General features: G+C 43.0%; 1 protein-coding gene across 2 annotated transcripts in view; it reads left to right on the forward strand.

Moving 5' to 3' along the window:
- NTN4 (netrin 4) overlaps nt 1-8,988 on the forward strand; it is a 567,299-nt gene extending 558,311 nt beyond the window's left edge. The window contains exon 10 of one of the 2 annotated variants that reach the window (XM_078675865.1): nt 8,257-8,988. In XM_078675865.1, the coding sequence (XP_078531991.1) occupies nt 8,257-8,393 (137 nt within the window). In that variant the 3' untranslated portion in view covers nt 8,394-8,988. The remainder of the gene's footprint in view (nt 1-8,256) is intronic. The other variant, XM_078675873.1, reaches the window with a different exon arrangement.
- Nucleotides 8,989-18,113: the final 9,125 nt, after the last annotated feature.

The following is an 18,113-nucleotide window of genomic DNA, read 5'->3' on the forward strand; positions in this document are numbered from 1 at the left end:
GAGGCTGCTCCTGGTGGGGCTTTTATCCTTGTAACATCTTACTTATAATAAAACTACATGGTAACTTAACTTGACTGCCTATCCTCATTACAGCAGTAATATTCATTTTAAATGTATATTAAGTTAATTATTAACTGTTGCTGTCATTGTCTCTAAATTAGCCAGACAGCCCCACCTTGTGGCAGACTGCACAGGCCCTGGTGCTGCCAATTAATTGCTGGTGCCGAGCACCGGAAAGCACTGGCTCAAATTAAGCACTGACTGCATTGCCAAAATTGGGCGACATATACATAATTTCTTGGTGCTCTTAGGCTTGCGGGCGAAATGGGTGACTGGCGGGCAAAATCAGGAGGAGTTGGTCAAATATAGTGAAAAGTTGCAAATGTTCAAGCATCACACAATGCTCAAAATAGTAACATTTAGCAGCTCATTTAGAGAGGACTATGAATGCGTAACCACAAGGTAATAGGATAAAAATACAAATTTAGGCCCGCCTAAAGTAGTTAATGAAAATGTACCGTACGTTGGATAAAAGGACATAAAAGGTCTTGGTTCAGTTGAAGGAAAAAGAGCAACCTTCAAAAACGGAATACTTAGAACAAGGAATTCTCGTTTAAATCAACAATAATGTAGAAGCATATAAGTCACACAGTGGGAAGTGCAGTGGGTGTGTGACAGTGTGAGGGCCTTTCTCTGCTTTTCGTATCAGGGAATTCAGCAGGGCTCAGCCACCTCACCTGTAACAGTGCCTAGAAATGTATGGGCCAAATGTACAAAACTGTTTGGAGGTCACAATCCTGCAATTCGCAAAATTGCTAACTTTACGACCACAGAAAATAAATGGCAATATACAAAAGGTAGCTTGTGAGTCAGAAACATTTCTGGAACTCACAAAGTATACTTTCTGACTCTGCGATTGAGAAAGTGGAGGGGGCATAACCGGGGCACCTCCTCTTCCTTCTGAATGGCAATGCAATGTATCAATGGTTTGTGACTTGGTTAATACTCCTTTCCTTAATAATAAAGATATGGCCAGGATGGAAATAGCTATTGACGAAAAAGCCTGGATAGAATTCTTCTCAAATGTTTATAGTAGTAGCCAAGAAGAGCCGCAAGTAGTGAGTAATTTTGTTCCCATACCTATTGAGTTCACCCTTGAAGAGGTACAAATAGCTATAAGTCAAACTCAGAATAATAAAGCCCCTGGACTAGATGGGATCCCTAGCGATCTCTATAAGATGAACACAGATTTATGGGCCCCACTGTGCTCACGTGTCTTGGGCGCTTGTTGTGCCGAAGGCTTCATTAAAACGTGGGCAGAATCAGTGATAATTCCCATTTATAAAAAGGGCGATAGGGAAAGCCCATCAAACTATAGACCTATATCTCTCTTAGATTCATTAATGAAAATCGCAGGGAGAGTGGTCTTGTCTAAAATACAGACGTGGGCCGAGGAACATGATATTTTAACTCCCGTACAATATGGGTTTCGCCCAGGGATGGGTAAGGTCGAGCAGATTTTAAACTTTGTATTACTACAGGGGAAGTACACCAGGGCCAAAGATGGTTGTTTATATGCAATATTCGTCGACCTCTCCCTGGCCTTTGATTGTGTAATACATACAAAACTGTGGGAAACACTGGAGGAGAAGAAGCTTGACCCAGCTATAGTTCCCTTTTTAAGACAACTATACTCTAATTCAACTGCCAAAGTAAGGTTCGGATCGGGAGGGGAGTGCACAGGGTCTTTCCGTATACAGAAGGGGGTGAGACAAAGCTGTGTGCTGGCCCCACTCCTTTTCTCACTATATACGAACAGTCTGGAGAAAGAACTGAGGGCAAATCATATAGATTCTCCGAGGTACGGCAACAGGGAGATAGTTTCCCTATTGTACGCGGACGACGCAGTCCTAATGGCTAGGACTAAGGTGGGTGCACAAAAGGCCTTAACCAAATATGTAGAATTTATGGAGGCCAGAGGACTTAGAGTTAACGCCAAAAAGTCCTTTGTGATGTGCAGTGGCAAAGGGAGTGCCAGGTGCAAACAGCTTAAAGTGGCAGGCCTCCAAGTTGAACACACTAAAACATTCCCATATTTGGGGGTTGTAATCGAAAGATCTGGCACCTGGGGGCCAGAAGTGAAAAATAGGACCCTAGCCCTCAAGCGTTCAGTCGCGGCTGTACTAAATTTCTCAAGTAAACTGGGTAAGCGACAGCCCGAAATCATGCTCAGTATTTACATAGCAAAATGCAGAAGCATTGCTCTGTATGGTGCAGGGGTTTGGGGGTATCATGATGTAACATCACTTCAAATTGTAGAAAATAATTTTTTTAGATCCCTTCTGTCCCTCCCGAAGGGTATATCTGTCTACAATTGCCACGCGGAATTAGGTATGGACCATCTAACTGACCTGATTAGAATTCAACCAATTTTGCTATGGCGCAGAGTTTGGGCGACACAAGAACTCGCCCTAAACCAAGAAATTATTAGAGATGTTATGGCCCTTGAAAATGCAAAGCGTATTAAATGGCTTGAGTACGTCAGGAGGGTTTTAAATGACATACAAAGGCCAGAATGGTATAGCAACCCTAAATTAATTGGGGAAATCCCAAAGAAAGTTCTAAAACAATTGTGTCTGGAGCACTTTAATATAAAAAAATTGGGAGGGGAGGTCACAAAGAAAACCGTGCTGGAGCACCAATCGTTGTTGATCTCCCACAAAATACAACCTTACCTAAACCTTGTGACTCCAGGGTTTGATCGTTTTATTTTGACCAGATTTAGGTTTAACTTATTCCATCATTTAGTGACATTTCCAGCTAAGAATGACTGGCATAGAATTCTGTCTGTATGCCCATGCGACAATATGTCACCTCAAACCACATTCCATCTGGTCTTGTTTTGCAAGCTGTACAAAAAAGAACGCTGTAGATGGATCAAACAATACTTGAGAGATGGTGCCTGGCGGCAATGCAGGCCTGCGTATTTGAATTTGCTGCAACTGGGGAATCCTTTATTTATGATGACTATGACCATGTTTCTAAAAAGTGTTTTAAAATCACGGAATTTATTACGAATCTCAATTTATTCGATAGCCTCACTGTAATGATTTAATACATTTTTAAACTAAAATGTTATTTATTGATGTTTAATTGTATGGATGTAGTTTTGTATGTACTTGCTTTTATGATTTTTCTAAATGGTGAAAATCGAATAAAGCTTATTGAAACCATAAAAGGTCTTGGTTCAGTTGAAGGAAAAAGAGCAACCTTCAAAAACGGAATACTTAGAACAAGGAATTCTCGTTTAAGTCAACAATAATGTAGAAGCATATAAGTCACACAGTGGGGAGTGCAGTGGGTGTGTGACAGTGTGAGGGCCTTGCTCTGCTTTTCGTATCAGGGAATTCAGCAGGGCTCAGCCACCTCACCTGTAACAGTGCCTAGAAATGTATGGGCCAAATGTGCAAAACTGTTTGGAGGTCACAATCCTGCAATTCGCAAAATTGCAAACTTTACGACCACAGAAAATAAATGGCAATATACAAAAGGTAGCTTGTGAGTCAGAAACATTTCTGGAACTCACAAAGTATACTTTCTGACTCTGCGATTGAGAAAGTGGAGGGGGCATAACGGGGGCACCTCCTCTTCCTTCTGAATGGCAATGCAATGTATCAATGGTTTGTGACTGCAATGACTTCTGAAAGAGGGTGATATCCACTTACAATAAGAAGCTCTCCCGAGGGGACAGCTTCTCCTTGTGAGCGTGGGCTGAGGACGGAGCTGACAATAATCAGATAATTACATCAATGCCGTTCACAGAATGCCAACCTTTATTTGATATTCTGTGGATGGCATTGGTGGGACAGGGGCTGAAATAAAAAAAACAAAGTTGGTCTTCGGCATGATGGAGGTATGCTGTCCTTGCTGTCTGGTGAAGTGCAGCCTTCAGACACAACCAACTGGCCCTCTGTGTCTCTCAGCCAGCCTTCAAACTAGGTCCTTAAAAAGAGCTTGCGGGGCAAAATCTACTTTTAGGTTGACTTTCGCACTCTCTTTCCCCGTCGTACCTCACCATTGCCCCTCTTTGTAGCTGCAGTCCACCATCCACATCAGAACTGCAGCTAAGAAAGTTGAATCGGAAGGAAAAATCTTTGATGGTATGTGTACACCCTGCATCTGTCTAACATAAGTCCAATCTGTGCCTCTGAAAGGTCGTTCTGTGCAATATCAGCTATAATCTAGGCCTATGCATTTCAAATACTAGTACAGCAGTGTCTCATATGTCCGTGCTTTACATGCCATGCATACTGTCTCTCCATTTGCATCCTCTGTCTTTCTATTGTGTGTTTGTTTGTATGCTGAACTTGTACAGTGTGAATCTAGCCAAAGGCTACTGTGTCAAAAGCAGGGATACAGTCCAGCCGCGGCCCGTGGAGGGAGTTGCGGTGGGGCGAATGGCGGGGTGGGGGATGCTAAAAACCGGAGTATGGATAATTGGAGGTAAGTAAACAATTTAATTCATAAAACGAATTTCGTAGCACGCCCTGCATCGCTAAATTCGATGCAGCCCTGCTACGAAATCCGTTTTATTAATTAAATTGTTTACTTACCTTCAATTATCCATACTCCGGTTTTTAGCATCCCCCACGCTGCCCCTCCCCGCCACACCTTTCGCCCCACCGCAACTCCTTCCACGGGCCGCGGCTGATACAGTCAACAACTGATTTGAGAGTTAGCCGGTTTGTGGACTGTAATTGCATCATGAAGAAGCCTTCTTTAAAAATTGGAGCAATTATTGGGGTGGATACAGGAATATATCCTTGCCCTGAATGAAGAGATGGAAAATGCCTATTGCTTTTTTTTTAACACTTATCTCAAGTCTGTTGGTATCCTGGCTGTGTGTTGGCAGAAAAGATGGTGAACTTGTCAGCCAGTAGGTGGCTGTACAGGTCGTGGTGACTTTTGAAAAATGATGCAGCTAGTTTTGAAGATGATGTGGGCCCATAAGGGGAGTCAGTGGAGCTGCATCCGCATCCCAATTACTGTTGAATGAATGAATGAATGAATGAAATTATTTGTAGAGCGCACGATGGCCAAAGCGGCTTCCTGGCGCTGAGAGCTCTAGAGGACAGAACAGACAGGGCCAGGAGGTTTAGCAGGGGTAGGCCAGGGCAAACAGAAAAGTTTTTAGCGCTTTACGAAAGTGTGAGAGGATGGGGATAGAACGCAAAGAAAGAGGAAGGGAGTTCCAGAACCGGGGAGCAAGAACAGAAAATCTAGTTCCACCAGTGCGAGATTTGTGGAAACGGGGAACAGTGAGGAGGGCAAAAGAGGATGAACGAAGAGTGCGGGCAGGGATGTGACGAGAGATCAGAGAATTGATGAAAGCCGGTGCAGAGTGATCAAGGGCCCGATAAACAAGGCACCCTAGCTTGAACAAAGATCTCTGCAGAATGGGTAACCAGTGGAGGGATTTAAGGACAGGAGTGATGTGATGGGTTTTGGGTAAGTGAAAGATGAGACGGGCAGCCTGATTTTGGATAGCTTGAAGGCGGCGGGTTTCGTAGGCAGGAATGCCTGCGAACAAGCTATTGCCATAATCCAGGCGGGAAGTGATAAGGGCAGAGATAATGATTTTAAGAGAGTCCAGAGAGAAAAGGCGGGAAATTTTTCGGATGAGCCGAAGGGAGAGGAAGCAAGAGGACACCACGGCGCTGACCTGGCCGTGCATGGACAGGTCCTGACTGACTTTGATGCCCAATGTTTTAACGGAGGGAACCGGAGTGGGAGGGGGGCCAAGAATAGGGGGCCAGAAGGCAGGGGACCAAAGCCTGGATGAGCCGCCAATCAAGACAAGCTCAGTCTTATCTGGATTGAGCTTGAGGTGGTTGGCGCCCATCCACCCAGAAATAAAGACCATAGTGGAATAGAAGAAAGATCGAGAATGAGAAGAAGAAGAAAGATCAAAGACGAGCTGGAGGTCATCAGCGTAATTATACACAGAGACCCCCAGCTCAAGAAGGGAAGAGATAAGTGGATGGATGTAAAGATTCTCATAACTACCCTTACATAGTTGTCAATGTGTCCAATGTCCTGACAGTAACTTTCAGCCAATCAAATGTATGCTGCACCTTGTAGTTTCACATATCACAATATATGTTTGGGCCAACAAGTCGCAGCATGTGTTGCTCAAATCAGATTTCCTTATAAAACAGAAGAAAAGAGGAGGTAGGCAAACAGAAACAGTTTGTTTAATTAAACAGTTTGGTCGGGAGAACAGTTACAGGCACTAGGTCTGAGGACTGTCTCAATTTACATCAAGTTTGTGCTCTCTTATTATACAATATTACAACAAGCAATAAGGATTTCTGGCATTCCATATATGGTACGGAATGTTGGTTAATGCCTTTAGAGTCATAAATTAATGGTCAATGGTTATTACAGGTGGGTCTTAACCTGCATGGACACAGTGTAGCCAGTGGTGAATGTGTCCAGATATCCGGCATGGGGAGCGCACAATCACTATGTGCGCTAGGCTCTGATTTGCTATGTGTTCCTAACTCATGTGTCATCTGACTATATGGTGTTTTAGGAGCACGCGTACCCCTTCCGGTCATGTGTGCTTTTATTAGGGCAATCTCCCTTGACCAGTGTAATGTTGCTGCACCTATCTGTGGAATTGATCCAAGTTTTCCTGTCCGATTGTTTTTGCTTGCTAGCTATGCACCTTTCCATCTTTGACCCATCAATCGGTAATCATGGGTCTACGTAGCAGGGCCTGCCTGACTACATACTTGCATGTCGAGGTAGATGTAGCAGTCGGAACGGGCGATTATTTTAATAAGGACGATAGTTAATTTTTATCGATAAACACATTGATATCCATCTTAACACATGCATAGCATTTCAAGCTGAAAATACACAAAAGGCTAGAAGTGATCCTTATTTCATGGGGTAAATTGGATGCTATGTTATTACAAATTGAATTTAATTGGCCCAAAGTTTTCTCTATGTAAAAAAGAAGCACCTTTTTGCATATTTGTTCCTAATATAAAGAATGTGTACTGCTGGGGCAAAAAACCTTCCGTGCTTGTCTCAAATTGCCAACCTATTCCACCATTGAAATCACATTTGGCGCCGAGTATGTTAGACTCATAGGACTGTAAAAGAATGCCTTTTTTCCTGAACTGTAAAATTGAGCCTTTTTTCTAAGGCTATTTTGCCACCCTGTTCTGAGTTTTGCACAACAAAATTAGAGATCACACGTGAGACTGATTTTCCCACAAGGTTTTCCCCTATTTCTACTTTTTTCAAAATCTCAGTTCATGTGCAATTTGCACAATTCAGAATCCAGGATTGGCTGCAAACACCTGTGTGATCCAGAGTCCTGATCCCCAGCAAAACCTCGAACAAGGGGCAGATTGTCTGTTTTGGACAGTTATTTGCAGTCTTTTGAAGTATGGGATGGGTCTAAACGTTTTTAATTTAACAAGAATTTGAAGTCTAATCCATGAACGTGAAAGTGGATTGGATGAAGGGGGAAAGGGACTAATTATGATTGTGATCAAAGAGGAAGAGCAAGGGACTCCCAAAAAGTGGTTGGTTTTGATGTCTAGACATTTTTTGAACAGAGAGGCATCCAGGAATATTCCAGGCAGCAGATAGTCTTCAAGTCCTGACGGGTGCTGGTCAAAGTCTTACTGGGTGAAGAGATGCGAGCAGGTGTTAAAGTAATTATTTGTTTTCAATATTATGTTGAATCGAGGATTTAACTTTTTTTTTTTTATTAGTTACATTTTTTGGGTGCCTCTGAAATAAAGGTGCAAAAAGCATTTTTGGGGCCTCAGTACAATGCGGCTTTATCAGGAATTTGGGGATTTCTTTCAAATTAGAATTAAGTGCCAAATAAGTGGTACTCTCTCTCATAATTCTAGCTTTTCATCCACTCCTGAAAGCACAGTGTCCTCAATTTAAAGAAAGCAAGTGAGCGGCCTTATGCTTGGTGGTATCCCAGCTGCCTCAGCTACAATCAGTCATCAGAGGCAGAATGTGGGTGTCCTAAGTTCTCTTCTGTGACATGTTCGGCACCTTACAAACAAATCATCTTTACACAACAATAGCTCAAAGACTGGTGGGTGCCAAATCAGTCAAGGATCAGAACAATGACATGCAAATTTGAAACATGCACTTGTGTTTACTGTGGTAGAGTGTTCTCTTCTCTCCTGTTTCAATGTACTTGTTTTGTGATTTCAGGTTTACAATATCTAGTGGCAGGATACGAGGACATGAAGAGCGGGAGGCTGATCGTCAACATGAAAAGTTTCGTTCATCTGTGGAAACCAACTCTTGGGAGGAAAGTGCTGGAGATTTTAAAAAGCAATTGCAACTGATGAGAGGGAGGTTGACCCTTTGGCTTGCATATAATGCAGAACTGCACACAGAGGAGGTAAACCTGAATGCACAAATGTAGTGCCTACTTGAACGGCGGAGCATTTTTGGCTCATGGGATTTGTCTATAGACCCTCTGCTGGCAGGGTTCCTGGGACCTACTAGGCCTACTGTAGAACTGAGGTACGCAAAAAGAGGAGGGCGCTGACTGCTGCAGGACTACAACCAATGCAAACAGACTTTGCGACACATACACGGCAAGGAAATCTGTTACAGTGAAGACCCTTCCCCTGGTATCTTCCACTATTGTAAAAAAGTAGCTCGAGGAGGCTGCTACTCACTGAAGGGGGGGGTTTAAGGAACGCACGGTGGACTGGCAAGGCAGGCATGGGCTCGCCTCCGGAAAGAAGGATTTGATTTATCCACCAGTGTATTGGCTGTGTTTTGTCTGCAAGGCTGTCCAATTGGCCCAGCTCCCATGTAAATATGTTATTGTACAAAGCACTTTATTACAAGTCAGCTCATATTGTGGAAGCTCACATTTAGCAAAACTAACACGTTTGGTGCATTCCTTGGTTAAATCGAGCAGGTAAAATGCTTCTGTGGCTGTATCCTTTTTTTATTCTTATTTATACCTTCTTCGTAAAACAGCGGTACTATCTCAAGTGTTAACAAATAATCTCTGGTCAAATGTATCTATCGAATATCACCTAATTCCAGTTTGGTGGGTACTTCTTTGAATTAATGCGGCTGTGTGGTTTTGTTGCAAGCTGCCCTGAATCCAGCTGACAAGGGAACAAGGTGAAACATGCTACTCTGGAAGCAGAACTTCCCTTTTCTGTGTTTAGTGAAAACGGAAATGTCACTTCCTGTCTTGCTTTGAATGTCTCGTCCGTATGCACCTGCGCAGAGCCCAGTGTCAATGGACACTCACTCCTACATGACTTCTGATGTCTTTGTGAGTGTGTGTAAATACTTCGCAGTAGGGTACATGTACATCATTTGTTTGAAGAATTTCAGCTTTCTCGTTGCCTGGCTACGTTTGTAGGTAGTAATGCTGCTTTCACGTCTTATGGGGCTGTGACTAGGTAATCATAAAATGGTAAATGTGTCAGTATTATCACAAAATATGCTTCTATGAATGTCACATGTTTTTCAGGAGCCTTGCGCTTGGCCACTTTTGGGTGAACTGTGAGGTAAGTCTAGGGGCTTTAAAGTATAAATGTAAAGGAATTTTTTTTAGCACAAAAGATTCCCACTTTCATTGCGCAGTATAATCTCGCCTGGGGTGGCAATCATTCCACCTTTATTTGTAAAGAGTGGCTTGCCTATGTTAACCCTCCCCTTACACGGTCCCCTACAACCACTAACCGTGGAACGCACTTTGACATGCTCCAACTTTACAGTATGCAGCCTTCATGGTTGGTGCTGACGAACATTTTGCCGGTTGTACTGCATGCACCACGTAATTTTATAATGCGACATGGGGCCGTATTATAGAAGAGCCCCGGGGCGCAATGGGCATTTGCGCCCGTTTTGCGTGCCCCAGGGGTACTTTGGTGTTACAGAAGGGGCTGTAGACGCTTGTGTGTCCCCTTCTTTAATACTGATAGCGCTGGCGCACATAAAGCGATCTTCTGAGGGTATTCCCTCGTCTGCATGGGGAAGTGGCCCCATGCAAATGAGGGAATCCATTTGCCCTGCACCTGTGCTTTATTACAGACACGGATTAAGAGGCAAAGAAGCTACGAGGAGGCGCATTGACAGTGCACCCCTGATGGTATCCCTCTGGAGGGGAAAAGGAGATCCCATGAACCCACAGACATCCTCTTGCAGGCAAATGCAGTCACTAATCCTCCTTCAAAGTGCAGACGGGCTGCCCCTTGCACTGTGAAAACACGGAACAGCCTCAAAGCTGCCGCGCCTTCTGTTCACAGAAATGCGCTGCCCCCAGGGCAACGTAAGTTTGCGGCTGCCCTCCAGGCAGCTCATTTACTATAATATAGTGCATTTCCATTGTTAAGGTGCGCTCAGCGCAAACAATGTAAATGTGCAATGTGAATAATATGGGCCAAGATGTGCAGGCTCACCACAATAACTCTATACTGTTGCCAGGGGCATTTTAATTATTTTAGGAGCCCTGGGCCAAATGTTTTTTGGGGCCCCTGTTTGGAACAGTTTTGAATTTATGATCCATTATCACCTCTCTTACGCCTATGTTAATATGGCTTAGCTACAATACATTAACGCCTAGCAATCAGAATGGTGTTTATTCGATCTGTAGTTCAAAACCCCCCAAAAATTCATGAATGAATCAAAGATCATTAGATGAATCACTTTTTTATGCAAAGTATTCACATAGAGAGCGTTCAGAGCCTGGAGGCATCTTAAGGGATGCCGATGTCTGTGCTCTGGCAAGCAGGGGAGATTCAGTTTTGTGGGTGGGCGAGCCGCAAGGGAGATAGAAATAAGGCAGAAAGAAGAGTCAAGAAGGAAACACGATGAAAGGGAAGGGGAACAGCTGTGAAGTGGACCGAGCTGGGAAAAAAACAGGAGAAATAAATGTAATAAATGAAAAGAGAAAGCTGCGGAACAAGGATGGGAAAAATTATAAATGGTATAGAGATGAATCATAAAGGACACAAAGAAAAAATATTTCAAATATTAGATTAAAAAAGAATGAAAATAAGAAACAAAAATGAACTTGTAAAGATAGGGTTGCAGAAAACGAAACAGGATACATCAAAATAGTGATAGAAACAATGAGCAAAGTAAAGTAGATTGGGTGGATCTCCAAAACCTGTGTAGTCACAGACACAATGAAGAGATAAAAAAAATCACAAGCTGAAAGAGAGTAGTGACTGTAGACAGATTGAAAAAGGTGTTATGCTCTTTAAGAGAGATGTGAGAAAGATAGCAAGATAAGTACAACATGCTTATACCGAATTAAGAACTGAGAAATGGTAAAATGCTACTAGGCACACAGGAGATTCCATGAAATATGTTGTTTTCTCCACTACCCCACCACAAATGTAGATTCTCCACGATTATGTTAAGTAGTTTCTTGAACGCCTCATATTAAATATGTGAAATCTAAAACATGATAAGTTTGCGTGTGACAGGAAAATTATGACAATTGTTACCAAGAATGGCGTTGAGATGCTGTTCGAGTTTGCTTTTTAATGTCACATTTACACAAATAAGTCTGCAAATCTCTTACTTGTTTTAGAGTCACTATAGATGTCTATAAATGCACCTGCACATTTTAGTCTTTTTCAGGAAAATGTTATCTCATTCCAAGAATTCTTGAACTCAGGGGAATATCCTGCTTTTTTTCCATTCCAGATTTTAAAAATATTCAAACAAATGCATCTATTCCAGGTTTAACCTACCCCTCTTTATGAAGAAAAGACCATATTCTGACGCCAACAATTTGTAATTGATATACAATTATCTCTTGGCACCTTTTTGAATAATGCATTTCAGTGAGGAGTTGAAAGAAGCGTTTTTTTCAAACCTAAAATATGAGAAATGTAAAGAGTTGTAATAGACATGGGTTATTGTGAATACTTGCCATACCTGGGAGAGTTACGGTAAAAGAGTGAATCCCAGGAAACTGAGGCCAAACAGGGAGAGTCTGTTACTTTCAGGGAAGCTTGACATATTTAAAACTTGCAGGGGAGAATATGTTTAACAGTTCTGTTTCAGGGAAGCACAAACTCCAAACCTGGAAGATTGCAAGTCAACTGGGTAGGCAGACAGAAAATGAGACTGGGCTTGAAGGATGGGCTTTGAAATGATGTTGGATGAATGGTGTGCCACTTTATTTTTTCTGTGGGCTCTCTCAGACCCAAGGCCAGCTTTGAAAGATTCTTTCCTAAGACAAATTGATTAGTTCTTATAGGGCACCACCTTCTGATGTGTAGTAGCACCTTCTGCGGAATGATTTATTGATGAATCACCTTCTTCAGCATTACTCTATTTAGTACCACAGTTTAAAAAAGACCCCAGCCCTGTGAAGTACCACAGTCTCAAGAGTTACCCCCTTAAATATCATCGCGCCGGGACGCCCCTTTGCTGGGGCAGCTGCGCGCTATAAAAGTGGAAATAACATAACATAACATAACATCCCATGAAGTACCATCCTCTTAGGCATCACCCTGTTGTCCACAGGCATTCCACATCACTCCAAGGCAATTTATAACGCTAATAGTCAGCTCTGATCAAATGTTAAACAATAGTGGAAAAGGACTTGAGAGCAATAGGGTAACTAGAATGCATCAGGGCTACTGGAATTGTGCACCAGGAGAGGGGCAAATTATGTGTCAGGGTTGACTAAATTATGCGCCAAGAAAAGGCAAAGTATGCAACTTAATGTGGCACATTTTGTAATAGCATCACTTTATTATGTTGACATTCTTACACTTGTTAACACTGTTGGGAATACATTACAAGTCATTAGTACCAGTTTAACACCCAATTATAACAATAAACAACAGAAAGGTGACCACTCAACCTTTGCAAAGAGTCGTGCACCATGTAGTAGCACAAGTCGTTGCGTTTTGGTAACTTTTGAACAGTTAGAACTAGAAACAATTTTGTTGTTAAAATCTGCAGATTATGTGACAGGTGATGGATTGTGTGACAAATGCGGTAAATCCATAATTGTGGAAAAATCACAGCGGCCTCACAATTGCATAATTTTAGTGGCCCTGATCATACTGATGGAAATCAAGATTCCAGCCCCAAACCTAACAACACTGTAAAATAAGTACAGTGCGCCCATCACTAATACCTTATTCTTAACATCCATTGTCTTTGGGGAGGCTAACCGCAGGGAACTCAGCATTCTTCACACTACACCCTGTGAATACAAATAAAATGTAAGAGGCTTCCAGAGTGAGTACCCAGGAATGCACAAGCCTCATAAAATAGCTTTACTGAAGAAGGGGACCTGGTGCACAAGCATATCTTGTTTTGAGAAGTGAAATCCATTTGAATTAGACAGTGCCCACTCAAGTAGACTTGCCTTCTTGCGGAAGTCTACTTTGTAATACTCAGGGAACACAAAAAGCGCAGTGCTCATTCCAACATTCCAAAACAGTAGAATTTCTTCACCGTCAACAGGACCTTTGGTAGCGACTTCTTGGTCTGTGGCATCCTTGGTCTCTAAGAGTGATAAGTTGCAGTCAAGGTCTGCACCTGTGCTTGTAATCCCTAAGTAAACCAACCAAAGTCTGGTCAGGTGCCCAAGGTGTGACATACTAGTGAACCAATACACCTCTGGGTACAGATCAGAAAGTGCAGGAGAAAATGTGACTTCTGCAACTCACTTATATAGGAGACCAGAAACCTATTATGAGTTCACATGGTTTTTGGGGTCCTAATTGTAAATCTACCTAGAAATTGTGTTATACAACAATGCTGTTAAAAAGATAAAATCTGGTATGCAATGTTGCTTCTGACCTCTGCGACTGATTACTAGAAATGCACTACAGTGTTACACAAATACATTTGATTGATAGGTGTCTCTTGTATGGCTTGCACTTAACTGAATGTAACAATTGAGACTCCTGGAGGGAACACACTTACCACTGCTTCTTTAATAGGGTCCAGACAGTTCCTACATGTTAGAAAGATTTACGGCAGGCTGCGGCAGGGCCTCAATGCAAATTGTCTCTGTTATGAGCTTGTCGCCCCTAGCAGTGCAGGCTCACGCTTTCTCAATGATCTTCCCAACCTCTCTGTGAAATGTGTTGACTGGAGCTCCTTTGAGAATTGCTCCAATAAAGCATTCACTTGTTCTTCCACACCCACTTTCACAAAACCACCCTTACTCTAATAGGTACATTTGGGTGCTATATTGAATGAATGAGGGAATTTATAAAGAACTCAGCTACTCCAACAGAGTCTCCTGGTGCTAAAAAAAAGTTAGGTAATAGTTTTACAACACCATTATGTGAGAGCATACAGATAGGTCTTAAGGGCCTTCCTAAATGGGCGTTCTTGGGACATGCTATTCAATGTAAAATAAAAGCCAGCCCATTCCATTCTTTGCAGGCCAGCTCAGAGAAAGAATCGTCCACCGCACCTGGCCCGCTGAAAGTGTGGAACTCTAACTTGAAGCGCTGAGGACCTAAGAGGGCGGGAAGGATGATATTGATTTTATCAAATATTGAGGGCGTCGTGTATACAAGGCCCAACGTACACAAATCAGAGGATTAAAGTGTTCCTTTTATTGCTAGAAAGCCAGTGTGATTTGTAAAGATGTCTTTTAACCAAACCCTGACATACAGTGCCCAGAATCAGGTGTGCTGCCGCATTTTGTACAGTTTGCAATCTTTTGACCCATTTACCAGAGGTCCCCAAATTAAGTATGTGTCCGTAACCCAGCTTGTCAGTTATTAATGCATGCATTGATATCCTATGGGTCAGTAAAGGTAGAGATCTAAAAAATTTCTAATTGAGCGCAGTACCCCAAAGGATGCAATAATCTTGCAAGAGTTTCCCTTTCTCCTTTATGCGCAAAGAAAAGAGTGTTCGGAGAAAAGAAAAAGAGAGCAGTGGCTATTTCCACCTAGAATGTGCCAAATAGGATTCTTGGGAACATAAGTGGTCCCCTGTTGACACCACAAGCTTCATCTGTAGTACACAGAAAAGGAAGACGCTTCAAGGTATGGTAAAAAAGTGCTGTGGAATTCCTTTGCATGTCTCGAACTTAAAGTGAATCCTTTGCATTCCCGACCCCTACCCAAGGCAAATTGATCAACGGTAGTACCAGTTTCCTCCTAAATGCAAGGGATGCATAGAAGTAATAGTAATTTAAGGAACAGAAGTATAGAAGCAGCCCCTCCCCCATCTTCTCCTCCCTCCTACCTTTCGTAGGTCAACAGGTTATGGACAGTTATTTGCACTCATGTGAAATGTACAGGTCAAGCTGAAACAGACAAGCTTGGAGCACTGCTTAGGCAACAATGCTCCTCGTATAGAACCTTAGCTGCAGTCATTTCCCCTGCTATCCATTTGCAAAATGGTCAATATTTACTCCAACACTATTAAAAACTGTGCACATAGTATAGAAAAAACTACTGTATTTAGTTTCTGTACATAAAATGTATTGTACACATCTTTTCGCACAAAGAAATGCAAGAAAGAAGGAAGTACCAGTTAACTTCCCTAATGTCACAAGCATGCCAATCAGCTTTGTTTTTGTTTTCATTTGAAGTCCTGTGGACTCGCGATAAAAATGCTTTTCTGTATGTAAGGTGTTTTTGTACCATCTGTATATAATAAAATGATGTAATTGAAGAAGTTGTTGTCTCCGTTTGTGTAGGTCCCTGCTCTTCTTTTAATAAGGTCAATCGTATGCGAATGATCATCATTTCAGGGCGATGGCTTGGCATGTGTTGCTTTCAATTTGTGGTGTGACAGTAATGGCCGTTTATGATGAGAGAAATACGGAGAGTAGAGGGTGGTTGACAAAGCCTGACTGATGGTCCTCACCCTCCCACACCCCCTCAACAACTCTCTCCCACCAAGGCAAAGGATGGTATCCTTGCGAGCAAGTAAGCAATACCGACTAGCCCTTGCCCACACAGAGATAATAAACACTGCAAACTATGCTCTTGCAAAAGAAATTAAAACATATTGAGTTGGGATTGGAAGCAGTGGTCTGCAGAAAATCATGTTTTTTCAGTTCAAGAAATAAGTTTATTGAGGGAGTGATAGGTCACAATACAAAATACAATATAACAATGAATAGTCACATGAACCAATAATAAACTAAAGAACAAGATACTCGGTGATATAGAGCAATCTAGTAGAACGTAAAAGGAGAAAGTAACAGGGATATGCAAGTCAATCAATGCAAATAAAAGAAGGCTACAAATCATATAAAATAACATAACACAAAGTTCAAAATGATTATGTATTTGTGTAATCACAACATATGGAATGTCATCGAGGTTTAGAAACTTCTTGTTGTACAGGTGTTGGACCTGCGATGGGCAAGCCCAGCACAAAGGGGGTAGCTTGGCTCAAGTGACGAGGCAAGTGAAGGCTGTAGTGTTAAGCCGGCTCTGACCCAATAATAACTCCCTGCACACCACACAAAAAGAAGGACACCACACCACTGTTATAGAAAAATACGTTTCTTTTATGTAAAAGTTCTCTGGGTTTGAAGGAAGTTCACTTAGGTAATCACATTCACATTTCTTACATGGGTTTGATTAGCTGTGTACTGGTTTCTCAGGAATAAATAGTTGGACTCTAATAAATAAATATACTGGATAAATATCAGGATTCAATACATTAGAATAAATATCAGCAATGACTGGAATAAATATCAGCAATGACTGGAATAAATATCAGCAATGACTGGAATAAATATCAGCAATGACTGGAATAAATATCAGCAATGACTGGACAGTTTCCTAGCAGGTTAGATACTGATCGTTTCACATAAATATCACAGGGTCATTCTGGTATCGCTGCCACCAATTAATCACTTTCAGTGTAAACACATTACGTTTGTCATTCAATGCGGAATGCGTGCTCTTACAGTTTTTGAAGTGTTCACGGGTTCGGGCTCTCTGGGCACAAGATACTCATGATAATCCCTTAGTTGCACTCACAACTCATTGCGCGTATATCTGGAAGATAAAGGCATAAAATGACTACGGCAATTACACTCCGCGGTCAGCCGGTTCAATGCTACTGCTGCCGGAGGAGTCTGTGCGCTTCTGTCAGCGCAGGCGGGGTTTCCGAAGGCGGCTCCAGTTCACGAGTCTTGGGACCGTCGAACGGGCTGTCGGAGGGGCCAAAACACCTGCGCGCACAGTTCAAAATGAGACCGCATCACAGTTCCACCACAACGCGGCAACTTCAGGGGTAGAGACGGCCCACCTCACTTCGGCGGCGCCGGTAAGCGCTCCAGTCAGTATGGCACTTCTCCCAAGGGCGAAGGGGGGTTCCAGGGGCTCCGCGATCCTCCCTCCGAGCTCACTCACGGGGGGGTTCCCGCCCACACACCAGCTCCCAAAGTCACTCGGGCAGGGCAGAGACAGTAATCTCGCCCAAATGAAGGCCAGTCTTTCCCCGCCACAGCGCAGCACCTCACCTTCTATCCACAAACAGCGCGTCGACGGCGGTGGGTTCGGAGATGTCCGAACGCCCGCCAGGAGGCACTTAAGTTGAAGGTGGCACTTTAAGAGTTGCGGTTGCGATCTCACCACTGGGGGGGCGGGGAGGCTCTAACTATGGCCAAAGTCTCTGAGGGCCAATTGGGCACTCACTGACCAGGCGCTGAAGGCTAGAGGACACTGCTCACGCTTCTGACTAGAACGCCAGTCAGGGTCCACGCCAGCAACCTCTGCTGCTCTTCTGCCTGAACTATCAGCTGCCTCAGGGGGTTAACAGGGCAGGTGTCAATCTGGGGTCAAGTCCTCTTCTTCTGGTGTTCTTTGATCATTCTTCTCCATCATGGCCGCCAGGGACTGGGCCTTTTATAGCCAGTGCCCTAGGATGCCAGCACGAGCCAGAAGGTTCTAGAACCTTCCCTGGCTATGTCAATGACATGGCCCTTTCAAGGTATCTTTTTGGCCATTAGGAGCCACCGTACTGGGCTTCCTAAGGCAGCCATTTTGTGTACTTGTAACTCCTGAGGGGATTCCTGTCAGGTTTGCAGGTTACACAAAGTGCGCCAAAACCTTCAAAGGGTCAGA

This window comes from Lissotriton helveticus, chromosome 1_1 (genome assembly GCF_964261635.1).
Source record: "Lissotriton helveticus chromosome 1_1, aLisHel1.1, whole genome shotgun sequence".
Lineage (NCBI taxonomy): Eukaryota > Metazoa > Chordata > Amphibia > Caudata > Salamandridae > Lissotriton > Lissotriton helveticus.